Source organism: Pongo pygmaeus, chromosome 3, assembly GCF_028885625.2.
Source record: "Pongo pygmaeus isolate AG05252 chromosome 3, NHGRI_mPonPyg2-v2.0_pri, whole genome shotgun sequence".
In the NCBI taxonomy this organism is placed as follows: Eukaryota; Metazoa; Chordata; class Mammalia; order Primates; family Hominidae; genus Pongo; species Pongo pygmaeus.
The window spans coordinates 110,350,528-110,365,000 of record NC_072376.2 but is presented as its reverse complement, the minus strand read 5'-3'; the positions used below and the strand labels follow the sequence as shown (position 1 = coordinate 110,365,000).

The 14,473-nt window shown below is 33.0% G+C and overlaps 1 protein-coding gene across 4 annotated transcripts in view; it reads left to right on the top strand.

Moving 5' to 3' along the window:
- Positions 1–14,473, top strand: part of STPG2 (sperm tail PG-rich repeat containing 2) — a 786,467-nt gene that overhangs the window by 294,684 nt on the left and 477,310 nt on the right. For all 4 annotated transcript variants that reach the window (XM_054485711.2, XM_054485708.2, XM_054485709.2 and 1 more), the window contains one exon: positions 10,929–11,088. In XM_054485711.2, coding sequence (XP_054341686.1) covers positions 10,929–11,088 — 160 coding nt within the window. The remainder of the gene's footprint in view (positions 1–10,928; positions 11,089–14,473) is intronic.

The following is a 14,473-nucleotide window of genomic DNA, read 5'->3' as shown; positions in this document are numbered from 1 at the left end:
TGTAGTTCTAGCTACTCAGGAGGCTGAGGTGGGAGGAGCTCTCGAGCCCAGGAGTCTGAGGATGCAGTGAACTGTGATCATGTCACTGCACTCCAGCCTGGGTGAGAGAATGAGACCCAGTTTCTAAATAAAAAAATAAAAACAGTATCACTTCCATAGCATTTTGTTTATACAACAGGGGAAAGAGCCTACCAAATTCTTCAAGAGAAGGGAAGGAAGAAGTAAGGATATTCACAAGTTTTTTCAGATGATCTCTTTTTGATTCTTATGAAGTTAAAAGTATTTTGAATGTTTTTAGATAACTATAGCTTTTAAATGTGTGATGCTGGGAAATAGTAATAGCGCCCTTGGAGCCTTTTTATTGAATGTTTTATTCTTTTTTTGTTTATTTAATCAAGAAACATTTAGTGTCACTAAAAAATGCGCTATTAAATTTGACATGAAATGTAAGCTAACTTGCACAATTCTTTATTTTCAATATTCTTTTAAAATTTTTTTATTTTACTTTAAGTTCTGGGATACATGTGCAGAACGTGCAGGTTTGTTACATAACTATACATGAACTTTCACAATTTTTTGGTGTCACATAAGCACTATAAATCTGGCAGCAGATGGGAGTACTGAAAATATATTTCATTCATTAGAAAATATATTTATTTGGCCGGGCGCGGTGACTCACGCCTGTAATCCCAGCACTTTGGGAGGCCGAGGCGGGAGGATCACGAGGTCAGGAGATCTAGACCACGGTGAAACCCCGTCTCTACTATAAAAATACAAAAAATTGGCCGGGCGCAATGGCGGGCGCCTGTAGTCCCAGCTACTCAGGAGGATGAGGCAGGGGAATGGCGTGAACCCGCGAGGCGGAGCTTGCAGTGAGCCGAGATCGCGCCACTGCACTCTAGCCTGGGAGACAGAGCGAGACTCCGTCTCAAAAAAAAAAAAAAAAAAAAAAAGAAAATACATTAATTTATAGGAACATTAGTGTAGAATAATTAGATTTCCTACAATTCAAACGTGCAATTTGCCTTTTTCTATTGAGATCTACAATCTATGTGTCATAACATGGAAAACATAGTTACCTTGGGAGTATGGTAAATATTATAAGGGATCTATATGTCTCTGTCTAGACAATGTTCCTTTCTTGTTGTTCCATACCTTGTCTTACTCATCTTGATTTTTCTCCTTTCTCTTTACCTTTTGCATAGTGTATTTCTCCGTTATCACCATTATTATTCTCTGTCTAAATATAACTACATAATTGTTTTTGAAATAGGTAATGGGATGCTGAGATATTTATAACTTAGAAAAGCAAGGCTGGATCATCCTGCCCACCATCACCCTTACTATGGTGGAGGCAGCTTCCAAATATGAATAGTTCTACTTTCGTCTCGCTGACAATCTCACAGGATAAAGAATACAGAGAAATGCCTTGTGCACAGTGACCTTCCACATACTTCATGGTGGGGGGTGTAAATGAGCGGGTGAGGTTCTTGAGGGCCTTTTAAAAGTTAGTAATAAGGCTATAAATATAACCCAGCAATTCTGACCTCAAGTTCTGTGGAATTTTAGTAGCACTACCTTAAAATGATTCCTATTTATATACAAGGGATGGTTCTTGCCGCACTGAACCAAAGTAGATGACGTTAAGATTCATTTGATTTTAAAACGTATGGACATAAATTGATTGGAATCTTACTGGTAGACGTTTCTCTAGGGTTAATGAATAATTCTCCTAACTCTGCTATTTAAATTCACACATCTCTCACAACTCATGTTCAAAATTTACTTCAAGTTTATCAAGGTGATTTTTAATGCCATATCCAAATCTGTTCAACTGGTACTAGGAGCAATTATGTCCTTTTTAAATAATTTCTCTGTCTTTACATTCAACATTACAAAAGAATTAACTTTTAGACTAAAAGTAGAACTCTGAAGAATGGATATTATGTCAATTAGAGCTATTATAATTGGAGATAATCTGCTTATTCTCTGCCTCAGTAGCATTAGCATTTGTCGGAAGAGAAAGGTTATATAGGCCATTTCTGTTCTTGTATTTTACTGTAATATGCTGAGATACACTTTTTTTTCTATAAAACTACTGTTAAAGGTGGTCATGAAAACTTAAGCATTAAAAGTCAAAGTCTACTTTTTGATAGCAAAGAGAAGCAAATGCATCTCACATTAAATATTAATAAAATTTAACTACCTGGAGACACTCTGTAATGATTTTGTGAAAGTTAGTACTTGATCAAAGTTTTAATGGACATATTTCTACTTCTGTATCATTTCTGAGATTATAAGTTATATCCACCTTTATTAGAAACAGGAACATCTTTAGCAAAAGCAATATTTGGAAAATATTTATACAACACAGAAAGGTGAACAAAAGTAAGAGCCAGCTTTGTATTTTTAGGCTTTGCTAATTAAAGAATATAGAACTGATTACATGTGAGGTAAATTTAAGCACTGTATGGGTTGAAAATACTTTCAAGGCATAGTGTCAGCCCTACTGTCATGGAAGAACTCAACAACAAGGCTAAACAAAAAGAAAGCCTCAAGGTAGACAGATACTGTTAGACTCATTCATGCACTTATAACTCACATATTCATTCACTGATTTAAAAATATGTGTCAATCACTTACTGTTTGCAAAGACATTTACCATTCTGGGAGATACAATGGTGTGCAAAATAGAGGCTTTCTGAACACTCAAGGAGCTCTCTCATTCCTATGGTGATGGGTGATATTAAACAAGTAATTAGAGACTTGTTTAATTGCAAATGTAATAACTGCTGCAAACTTAAGAGCTGTGTATTCTGAGAACATATCAGAGCTGAAAGAGCTAATGAATTCAGGGGAGATTTGAGACCCAAAGGATTAACAAGAATTAGAGACTAAAGTGAATGAATAAACCATGGTCAGAAAGCTTTTGACAAAGACAGTTCAATATTACACATAGTTTCTGAAGTGAGTTAATTTTTTACAGTTCTAATGACCTCAAAAACAGAGAGCTATTATGACTGAGATTATTAGTTTCTTACCCAATATTCATTCATTCTTTCTTTCTTGCTAACAGAACCCAATTTTATTTAGATAACAATGTGCCCAAGTAAGGCAACTACTTTTTTGGGGTTCCCTTGCAGCTTGAGGGTGGTTATTTGGCACAGTTTTAACCAATGAAAAGAAAATAGAAGTTACTAGATTAGGCTTTCAGAAAAGACTTCAGAAAAGGCTTTTATAGTTGTTAATTTTTGATTTTTACCCTTTCTCTGCTTTATTTTTGAAATAAAAACATTATGACAGGAGCTGCAGTCAATGTCTTGAGAGAATATAAGGAGGAGGGTCACAACCTAAATATGATGTGGCAAAAAACATGAAAGGACCTAAATAGTTGATGATATTATGGAGCTTGTATACCCCTAGATTCCTACTGTCATTTTTCACTAATTTGAGAGAATAATAGAAAAATTACTCCATAAATTTGAAGGGTAAATTGAATCTTATCTGAGGAAATTTTGTCTTCCTTCTCATCAGACAGCTTTATCTTCTTCTTGCCCTTATGTAAACAAAGTAGTAAATTTCAAATATATATGGTATGTTTGTTCAGTGTGCTATTTATGCAAATAATGAATAATAAAATAATTCAGAGGAGTAAGATATCACTTCTAGCTAGGGTTCTCAAGAATGCTTAATGAAAGAGATTCTACTTGAACTGGCTTTTACAGTTGTAAATTTGCCTTCAAATTGAAAAGAGGCTTCGGATGCTAAGGAGAGTTTCCTGAAATTTTTTCCCATAGGCACTGGGGATCCAGTGAGGGTTTTTAGCGGGTTTATGTCATTTTCAGTACAATAATTTATTGGCTACTAGCATGCAAATAGTTGGGGACTAGAAGACCTAAAGCTGAAATAAGCAGTTAGTACAACTGCCAAGTAATAAGTATTTTGGAGCCCACGCCAGGATCTTTTTGGTAGTAAAGGACAGAAAAGTCTAAGGTGAGAGAGGTTACAATAGATATAACCTTGGTAAAGTCTAAGGTGAGAGAGGTTACAATAGATATAACCTTGGTAACAAAAGTAAAAGCCAGCTTTGTATTTTTAGGCTTGGCTAAATAAAGAATTTTTGTAAGTCAGTGCAGAAAGAACACATCGTTTGATAGTTGCAGGTAAGGGAAGATGATAAGTTTTATTTTAAGGCTATCTGAGGATAATGATGTGCAAATGTCCAGAACACAACTGAAACTTTGTGATTCAAATATGACTGGTATAATGTTATGTTGCAGGAATTAGGTTAAGTCCGTTGTGTTATTCCCTATGTGATTTTGACTATCAGCACTTTTTGTTATTTGTTTACTGAGCTTTGAAATATCATGTTTTCCAGGCAATTCTAATTCCTTTCATAAAACAGCATTGGCCTAAATGGTCTTTTCCAGTGTGCCAGGAGAAGATGGAAATGAAGTCAGTATTTTCCATTTTTACCTATTACTTACAATTAATACCATAGTTTTATATCTATATTAAAATTTTTTCCTATAAAAATAACACATTCCTTTCTAAGTCATGTATTTTACGAGGCATATGTTTACAATGATGAATATTAGAGATGCTTAAAATGGCAAGGATGACATTAGTAATTATAATTTGCAATATGTAAAACAAAGATAATTTGATTATCATCTGAAATGCCTTTCTTTATAGAACCAAATTTAAGTAATTTGGAGAAGCAGACTGGCAAATTGCTTAAACAAAGTTTTCTGAATATTTAGGCAAACATAACTATATTTATAGCCTATAAATTTTTTCACCATATATATTTGATTAGAGATTTTGCTTGAAAGTTTTGATTGAAAGTTTGAAGTCTTCTTAAGTCACTTCAATGATAATGACAAGTTTCATTATAAAAGAAGTTCTATATGACTTAAAATTATGTATTTAAGAATTTGAAATAAAATTTTAGACTAGAATATACTTAACTATGAAATAACAGTTAGAACAAGTTATAAGATATATATGCACAGAAATGGAAGAACATTTATTTCATAACTTGAAAGAGGAAGTAGTTCTGATTTAATTGCTCCAAATTTTAACCCTAGTGTATTGTAAGAATTTCTTTCATATACCTCTTGCTATTAGACCTAGACCTCCTGCATATTGTCGCAGGCCCTTCTCTCCAGTAAGAGTTTGTCTCCTAAGCAAAGACTGAGATTTCACTCTGCCTTTGTGGTCCTGTGCCCTCCATGTTGCCTTCCTGTTTTTTTTTTTTTTTTTTTTTTAGGTGGAGTCTCACACTGTTGCCAGGCTGGAGTGCAGTGGCACCATCTCGGCTCACTGCAACCTCTGCCACCCAGGTTCAAACCATTCTCCTGCCTCAGCCTCCCGAGTAGCTGGGATTACAGGCATATGCCACCAGGCCTGGCTAATTTTTGTATTTTTAGTAGAGATGGGGTTTCACCATGTTGGTCAGGCTGGTCTTTAACTCCTGATCTCGTGATCCAACTGCCTCAGCCTCCCAAAGTGCTGGGATTATAGGCATGAGCCTCCGCACCCAGTGGCCTTCCTGGTTTTTTGATTGAGAGTCTGAAGTTCACTTTGCCTTCTTTCCCACATATTCCACCCTTCAGTGTTTTCTACTTTAGCTTTGTATCCCATTTAGATTCAAAATATGGCAACTATCTTGAGTAAGAAACTTGTATTTGTTGTCAGTCATTGCTCTAGTGTGACTTTGTCTCCTAGGCATCACTAGATTACAGGAGATTTTACTCTGTCTTTCCAGTCCAGACCTCTATCCTTTTGCCTGCTTCAGTATTCAATAAATACTTCATAGTAAAGAATCACTGATGATGAGTTCAGGCTCCTCTGAGTTTAGGCTGAGGTTCAGGTTCAGAAGTTCAGGCTGCCTTCTCTCAGCCTTTATTCTCTCATAGTCATGCTATACTATGTGACTTTCAAAAGCCCCACAAAGTCTTTCTTTTTCTTTTAGAATAATCTGTGACAATACCAGTCTTTAGCCCTCGTCCAGACTTAGTAAATGCCTACACGAATGGAACACAGCTTGTAATCTCAATTTACATAGGAAGGTCTCTTCTACATTTGGAATTTAGCACAAAAATCCTCCTATTATTACCAATCTCTGATATCTTTCAAATAATAATTTTAAAATTTTACTGTTTCTGAAATTGAAGGCAGAGGTTTATCAAAACATACTGTTTATCAGTAATAGTTTATCAAAACTTACTCATTGGTGTAGCTGTTTTGATTCCAGATAAAATATGTTAAAACAAAAAGTAATTTAGAAGTAAATGGTCATGGTCGGTCAATATTTTTAAAATGTTTAATTAACCAGAATAATATGATAATTTAAATTTATATACACAGCTCCACATATATGCAAAGCAAATATTGACATAAATAACTTTAAGGAGAAAGAGACAAATTCAAACGTAAAGATCAACCTATTCTATATATTTAGATAGATCTATTCTATCTTAAGAGATCGAATAGAATAAACCACCTTATAATATTACTTACTAAGAAAAAATGAGAAATGGCTTAAATGACAAACTTCAGAAATGAAAAGAAGGACATCTCTACAGATTCTGAAAGCAAAAAGAAAACAGTTTGCATTATTAACAAATTTGAAATTTGAAAACTTAGGTGAAATGGACAACAAATCTCATTAAAGAAAAAAAATCCAGAGTTGCTATCTTATCTTAAAATGTCCACTTTTCAACCAAAACTTATTAGATATGTAAATATCGCTATTAAATTTTTTTCAAAGAATTAATGGAACTTATGATTAAATAATTAAAGAAAAACATGCTAGCAGTGAGCCAATAGAGAATCTTAATCGATAATAGAAGCAAGCAAAGACACAAACAAAAGAACAAAAATAATTCTAGAGTTGTAAAGTACAAAAACATAAATAAAAAATTTACTAACTTGACTCAGGAGATTTGAGGGGGCAGAAGACATAATTAATTAACTGAAAGGTAGATCAATAGAAATCATTGAATATGAGAAACAGAGAACAACATTGAACAATACAAGTAATTTGAGACCTGTGGGTGAATGTCAAGTATTTTAGCATATGGATAATAAAAGACCCAGAAGGAGAGGTGAGAAAGAAATGAGCAGAAAAAATATTTGAAGATATAATTGCTGAAAACTCTCCAAATGTAATTAAAAAAACACTAATCTATGAATCCAGGAAGTTCAGTGAACTCCAAGGTGAATACATTTAAGGAGAATTCACACTTAGACACATTATAGTCAAACTAGTGAAAGAGAACAAAGGTAACATCTTGAAAGCAACAAGAAAAAGGAAACATATAGTGGAAACTATCACTGATTGTAGGCTTCTCATCAGAATCAGTGGAGGTCAGAAATTAGTGAAATGACATGCAAAAGGCTGAGAGTAAAAAATTTCAAGCAAAAAAAATCTATATTTAGTAAAACTGTTATTCAAAAATGAATATGACATAAAAATATTTCCAGATCTTTTACCATTGCATGGTAAAGGAAAATTTTTTTCTGAGACTAAAACTTGAGGTCAATCTTTATTTGCAATATGCTACAACATGAGAGACAATTTAGGGATTGAATGTTCCATTCCTTTCTGTGGCTGAGGGGTTTACTTGTTGCTGTTTTGTAACCAAAGTTTTTGAAGATCAGAGCCTACATGCGGTTTCACATGTCTGAGATCAGAGAGTATGTGAAATTACATATGTCAAAATAGCAGGGAACATTGAATGAAATTGGAAAAATTCTGAATTTGTATGAAATTAGAAGGTTTCATACCTCCTGAGACCTCTTCATTCTGGAAAAACTGAATTTGTATGAAATCAGGAGGTTTTGAAACCTCCTGATTTCATACAAATTCAGAGTTTTTCCAATTTCATTCAGTTGGAAATTCTGAATCCTTTTCATACAAATTCTGAATTGTGTATGAAATCAGACCAAGAAATGTTAATCTCTTGGTCTATGGGGTTACAGGTCAGTCAGGCTTGAGTTTTAAGTGAATTATTGCATGGGTATTGAGCAAGTAGAATTTTATAGGGACTTTGACTTGACAGAAATGAATAAAATCACAAAGTATGTGAAATGGTTTTGCCAAAATACAAACAAGCTGACCCACCTTCCTTTGAAGTAGGTTGAAACTAGTGAATTCTTTTTAAACTTCTTGGAACACTGTCTTTATGTGATTCTCAACAACTTAACTACTTTTGATTTGTTTGTAGCTTAAAATACTAGGGACTTCCCTTTTAATATCCCATTAGCATCTCTCTTCAGGCAAGGGAGATATCACTGAGGGGTTGGTGAGTCCTACACCTAATAAAGATAATAATGCCAATGGCAATGATGATAGCAATGAAAGCCAACACTGGTACTCCTTATGTGTCAGAAAACATTTTAAGAATTTTATGCACATTAATTATACGAATTCAATGCTGCTTTATGTTATTTTAGGATAGGGCTTTGGTTTTCCAGATGAGGAAGTCAGGACACTAAGCCTATGACCAGGATTCATGTTCTAGCTAAAAAATGAGACCAGGAAGATGAGAGCCAGACATTTTTAGCTTTTGTGTTGGGACCCAGATTCTCTGCTGTATAATGTGGAATTTCCCAAATGCAAGAACAGGATTTAAATATTGGCATGAGAAAAAAGTCATGCAATAAGCCAAAAAGAGAAAAAAAAAAAAAACAAAAAACCACGAGAAATGTCTATTATATCCATTCTTCATGTCCCTTCTTTATTTTCTGTGATGTATAAAGAATCGCCAACAAATTTGATGATCTCATCTACAAATACTATCTTTCCCTGACAATGGTATTCAGCTCATTTAGGTACTATACAGTATATAGGTGTTGTTTAAATTATTGTTACTAGACAGAGTTTCAGATTTGTCCTATTAATCATCAGCTTGGGATATTTACTTGAAATGTTAATCTCTTGGTCAGATAAAATGAGAATTTAAGATGAATAGGAAGAGGAGGGAACATCAGTAAAGTAGACAAAAAGGGAATAAGTTTCAGAGAAGAATAAATATACATAGGAACAGGTGGTCATGAACAAGGGTAATATACATTGGATTGGTAAGAGAGGCAGTGAATCTACTGGAATTTAAGGAACTAGTTTGACAAACTTTTCCAGGTGTGAACAAACTATTGTTGAAGAACACTGATCACTGATGCAGTTTCTTGTCTTTGCTTCAAGTTGTTAAAAAAAATAGTTTCTGTGTGGCAGTAGCAAAACTTATCAATTATATCCAGTCTAAGCACTGGAAGAAGAAATAGATGGTGACACCAGGTAGGGTGTTATGGGAAATGGGAACAATAATGGCTTCTGATAAGAAAACTAAAGTGTATAGTAGGCACTATCAAGATCTTCGCAAAGCTTTCCTATTTACACTAGGCATATTGTACGCACAGGATCTCTTTGTGCTTTTATAATCTCTTCCAGTTTCTTTTCGCATACCATAGAGGCAGCCCCAAAAGATACACAAATAATCTATGGAAATATTGCCTCTATTGCTTATTTTCAGCCTACCCTTACTGTATATACTCTTGATGCAGGCAAAAAGAAAATGGCGTCCAGCATTTCTTAGATGACTTACGTATCATGACATTTCATGTTTAACATGGGACTCAAACCAGAAGTGGGGGTTTCATGTAAGAATCCCCTACCCTAGTCACGATCTTACCATATTTTGTGATTCTTTGAAAGTGGAAGATAATGTTGTTAGCATATGCTTGAGGGTGATAATATGGATGTAAGGAACAAGAAAAAATATGTTTTCTAAAATATGTCTCCTAGAGGGACTTCAAAAGTATGCTTTCTCAGTATCCAAATTTGTTTGACTTATTTGAAACTTTAAAATACTTCCCTATTAGCTCAAACCCTGATTGGTCAGCCTTTGTTTTTGCATTGAAATTAACTTTTCTAGAATAGTAAGATTCACTTAACCCTTTTACAGAAACAGGTACCAAGCTAAGTACTTTACTCATTTTAACTAATTTAATCCTCAGAATATTATAAAATAAGTACTATCATTTTTTTCACTTTTCATATGCAAAAACTCAAGATCACAGAGGGTAAGTGGCTTGCTTAAGGTCACATAGCTAGTAAGCAGCAGATATTTGGAACCTAGGAAGTCTAGTGCCAGAGTCCACATGCTTAGCCATAACACTTTCCTGCCTACTGGGAAATCATTAACACTTAAAAAATTTGGGTCTTTATACATAATCTAGGTGGATAGATTTCAAAGGAATATGTTATAATTTGAGGAAAATGAGTTTAAAAAAGTTTTCACTGAGATAATTAGCTAATTGTTTAAGGCATTACTTGTCCAACAAATATATGGCACTTATATTTCATTTAGTTTAGAATTAATTCTTATATTTATTAATATCCATGTGGGTTCGTGTTGATTAAAAATGTTACTATGACTGCAGTTCATATAAAGAACCATAAATGATGAAAGAGGAAGCCTTCTAACTTAATTATAATCTATTAAAGATGAAATAAGCAGTCTCATTTTGTAGAATAAGTAAAGCAATGTTCACTTACAACAATAAAGCAGGAATGGTTCTGCTGCTTAGGAAAACAGGTAATCATTGCTGTCATACTTGTAAGCAATTTGATTTTCAGGATTAAATTGAATATATTTGATCTATATCATGAAAGCTATTTTTTAAAGAATATGATCCTAAAGTTCATACTTGTGTTTATTTTACTTTAATTTTGGCAAGTAAATTTACATTTTTATTAGGCGGGCTAGATTTAAGAATTCTTTTTAAGTTTCTATTTTTAATGTTTAATAAAAGTTTTAGGATTTTTCTACTCATTGCTTACTGTAACCATCCATCTGGTATCTTCTTGGATATTTTCTATATAAGATATATTTATGCTCATCTATTAAATTTTTTTTCAGGTTATTCCAGCGCCAGGCAGCTATGATGTTCACAAATCATATGAGATGTCCCAAGTTAAGCATAAATATATGCCACCTCGTAGTTTAGTGGCTAAAAGAAAACATGCCTCTTTTCTTAGTGCAACTCCTCGGTGCCTAGAAAAAATGACTGATGGGCCAGGTAAGTCTAGAAGTCCTTATAAAGCTATGAGGAAAAAAATTCTAAGGTTTCTATGTTAAAATAGCTAGAATTATTGATAGGTTCTTGGAGACTGAAAAGTTAAGCAAAATAATGTATAACAAAACCATTTTTCTCATCAGTGCTGTAACAAAATAACATTGAACTAAACAACATTATTTGAGGACCTGCTGTGTTGTACATCATTTTGCTTGAAGTTGCAGTTTCCGAGAACCCATCCATGATGTTATGTGAGGACTTACTGTGATTGTAAACAACATTTGCATTTACCCTGACTCTCTTAAGTGTGTGGGTCAAAAACCAAAAAGGAAAATACTTATTCAGTAAAAGATTTAAGTTAAGTTATTTTTTCAAATGTAAGAAGATTTTTGGGGAGGGTGGGTTATGTCTCTTAATTTTACCAAAGACAATTTTACCACTTTTACTAAAGCTAATAAAGTCATTCAGCATTCTATTAGGGAAAAAAACAGAACTCATAACGTGCTAAAGTTGTTAGAGGAGAAAGGCACTTTACCCTGATTTGGAAAATCAGTCATATAGAAGATATACATCAAGACAGTTGTACAGAATTATTTTTATTTTTTTCAAATATAAAGAAAGAAGCTATATTAAAAAGATAAACATTTATTTGAGCATTTACAATCCCAAAAATAATTTTAATTTTTAAAGTTTGGGTGGTCTTAGCTATCAGTAACAGCATTCTTTTTCTAAAGCAGTAACACTCGCTGGAAATGAAAATAAGTCAGTTATTGTGCTATTTTACACAGGAAAACTAGATAGAGAACAGGAACAATCATTTTCAACAGTAAATTACAGGTGTATTCCCACTAAACAACCATACTGTTGTAATGAATTTTTATGAGAATATGGAGAAAAGAATGAAACAGAATGAAAAAACTCTTTTTTCCAAAGTTTTTAATGAAAAACTAGAACAGGAGAATATAACTTATCCAGCAAATAATACTTGGACAGCCCGAGATCCAGAGGTTTGCTTTGTTTCTCATTGCCTTTTAAGAATCAGGCATATTGCCAGCTTATAGATCCATTTTAAGTTGAAATTTCACTTTTTATTTTCTTTTTCTTCTCTTGAGTTATTACACCATGTTGATTTTGTGAGGTTTTAGCTTTGCTGTGAAGTAGGATTCAAACTCCTGTAGTGTGTCCCTGATTACACTCAAATGTGGTCACCCAGGGAAATAAGTTCTTTGAAGTTTCAGCACCATCACCATCATCAAGCACAATCAATTAAATAAGAAATAATATTAATCTCAGGGTCTCATGAAGTAAATTATGTTGAGTATCATATTTCCTGATATTTTTTGTCTGTCTTCCTTTACTCTCCTCTGCATAAAAATTCTTACCGATGGAATGCAAAATAAGAGTTTCAGTTAAGTGCCAGGATTGACACTATGACTTTTCATTGCTTCAGTATTTAGCATAGGGCAAGTAAATTAGCTAATTGTTTCATTAGTTTCTGTTTTTCACAGTTGAAATATTTGCCACCTACTTGCCTCATGAGAATACAAAAGATTAACGAGAAGTATATTTCAAAGTCATTTTCAGAACCTTTGAAACTCCTTTGAAGTATAAGACCTTATTATAATATGAAACATGTTTCTTCCTAATGTTAAGCCAACACTAACTTCTAAAAGAATTTGAGAGGTAAGGGAAATATCTTCATTTGGAAGACAGTTATTATTTGGAAGTCAAAGACATAGTGACTGTCAAAGTCACTGTACAACTGCAGAGTAGACAGCTTGTGAAATGAAAAGAGTTTATCATGTTGGTTAATACGAGTAATTCATGAAGTTTGCTATCCTGCATCTTAAAGTGGCCCATACTTCAAAGGGATAATGACAGAAACCTCACATACCTCTATTATCAACACATTAGAAAAAGCCATATGGACCTCTGAAGCTATTATCTGATACCATGATATATGAAATTTTGTATCTTCCGACATGTAGATATTGTAGTAATTATGGAATTATCCTTTTAAATTTAATCTGCTACCTTAAGGTATACCATCCAAAATATTGCTCTAAAATAGATGTAGTAGGTGCCCAGGGCCAATTCAATTAATATCATGCTGTATTCTGGTAATTGAAGATTAACTTTCCTTTGTCTAGACTCTGTTACATTGATCTAATCAAGGACAAGATTTAAATGCGATATTATCAAGTCTCTAAATAGGTTCCTAATTTTTAAATAGAGTTTTACTTTGTTTTTTTTTTGATCAATATGACAAAAAATTGTCTATTCTTTTTAATATTAATATATACATACTAATATTGTTTTTGCTTTAAAATGAAAATAGCCCATTTCTGTTTGTAATTTACACCCTAACTTTTGCAAGGGACAACTAATACATGACATCATTTGATTTTTAAAAAATCGTTGTATAATCAAAAGATTCAGTGATAATAATTCTATTTGTTATATGGTGTGGGTCAATGTTTATCTTATGAATGATGGCCTTTCATATCATAATGTTCTTAGTAACAAAATAAGAAAAGAAGTTTCTTTACCCTATTATTTCTCTTTTAAACATTGGTAATTTTGTTTTGCTTTAATAGCAATGGAAAGACCTTTCTTGGTTGGATGCAAAATTTCTTATACATCAGATAAAATTATTTAGTATTGTTATACGTATATATGTGTGTACACATAAATAAAACTATAACATTGTCTGACTTAATTTGGAGAACATGATATGCATATTTGTTACTTGGGTCATGACATTACTAGAAAGAATGCTGTGCCTCATAGAACTTAGAAAACGCACATTGTTTTCTTTCTATCTATATAGAGAACTATTGGAAAATTAATATTGATTGCTGGATATCTTACATTTGGAGGTAAAAGTGTTAAGAACTGAGGTTGATGCATACATGAATAATTGTAATCTCATGGGATTTATGGAACTTATAAGACATTCAATAACTATGTTATAGCCATGTATTTATTTCAAATTATTTTACATCTTTATTTAGAAATATGAAAATGGTTTTATTTATAAGTAAAGTTTTTTGGAATATACTTAAGAGGGATAAAACTCGTTTTCATTAGTCTAAATTAAAGAAGGAAATAGTACATCTAGAATCAGTATATTGTATACCCTTTAGTGTTGTGTGACTAATAAAACACATTAGAATTGTCTAATGAAGAAATAATTAAATGAGGCATATCACATAATAAAGCAGTCTTTTCTTATTACACCAAGTTTTAATTCATGGACACGTAATTGATTTTGTGATTGATCCAACTCAGGTAAGTGAAATTGTTAAGTGGAAAAGTATTTAAGCATCAGTTTATCTCTCACATTGACCTGTTTTTATTCATGGGTTGGGGGCAGGGGTATGCTCAA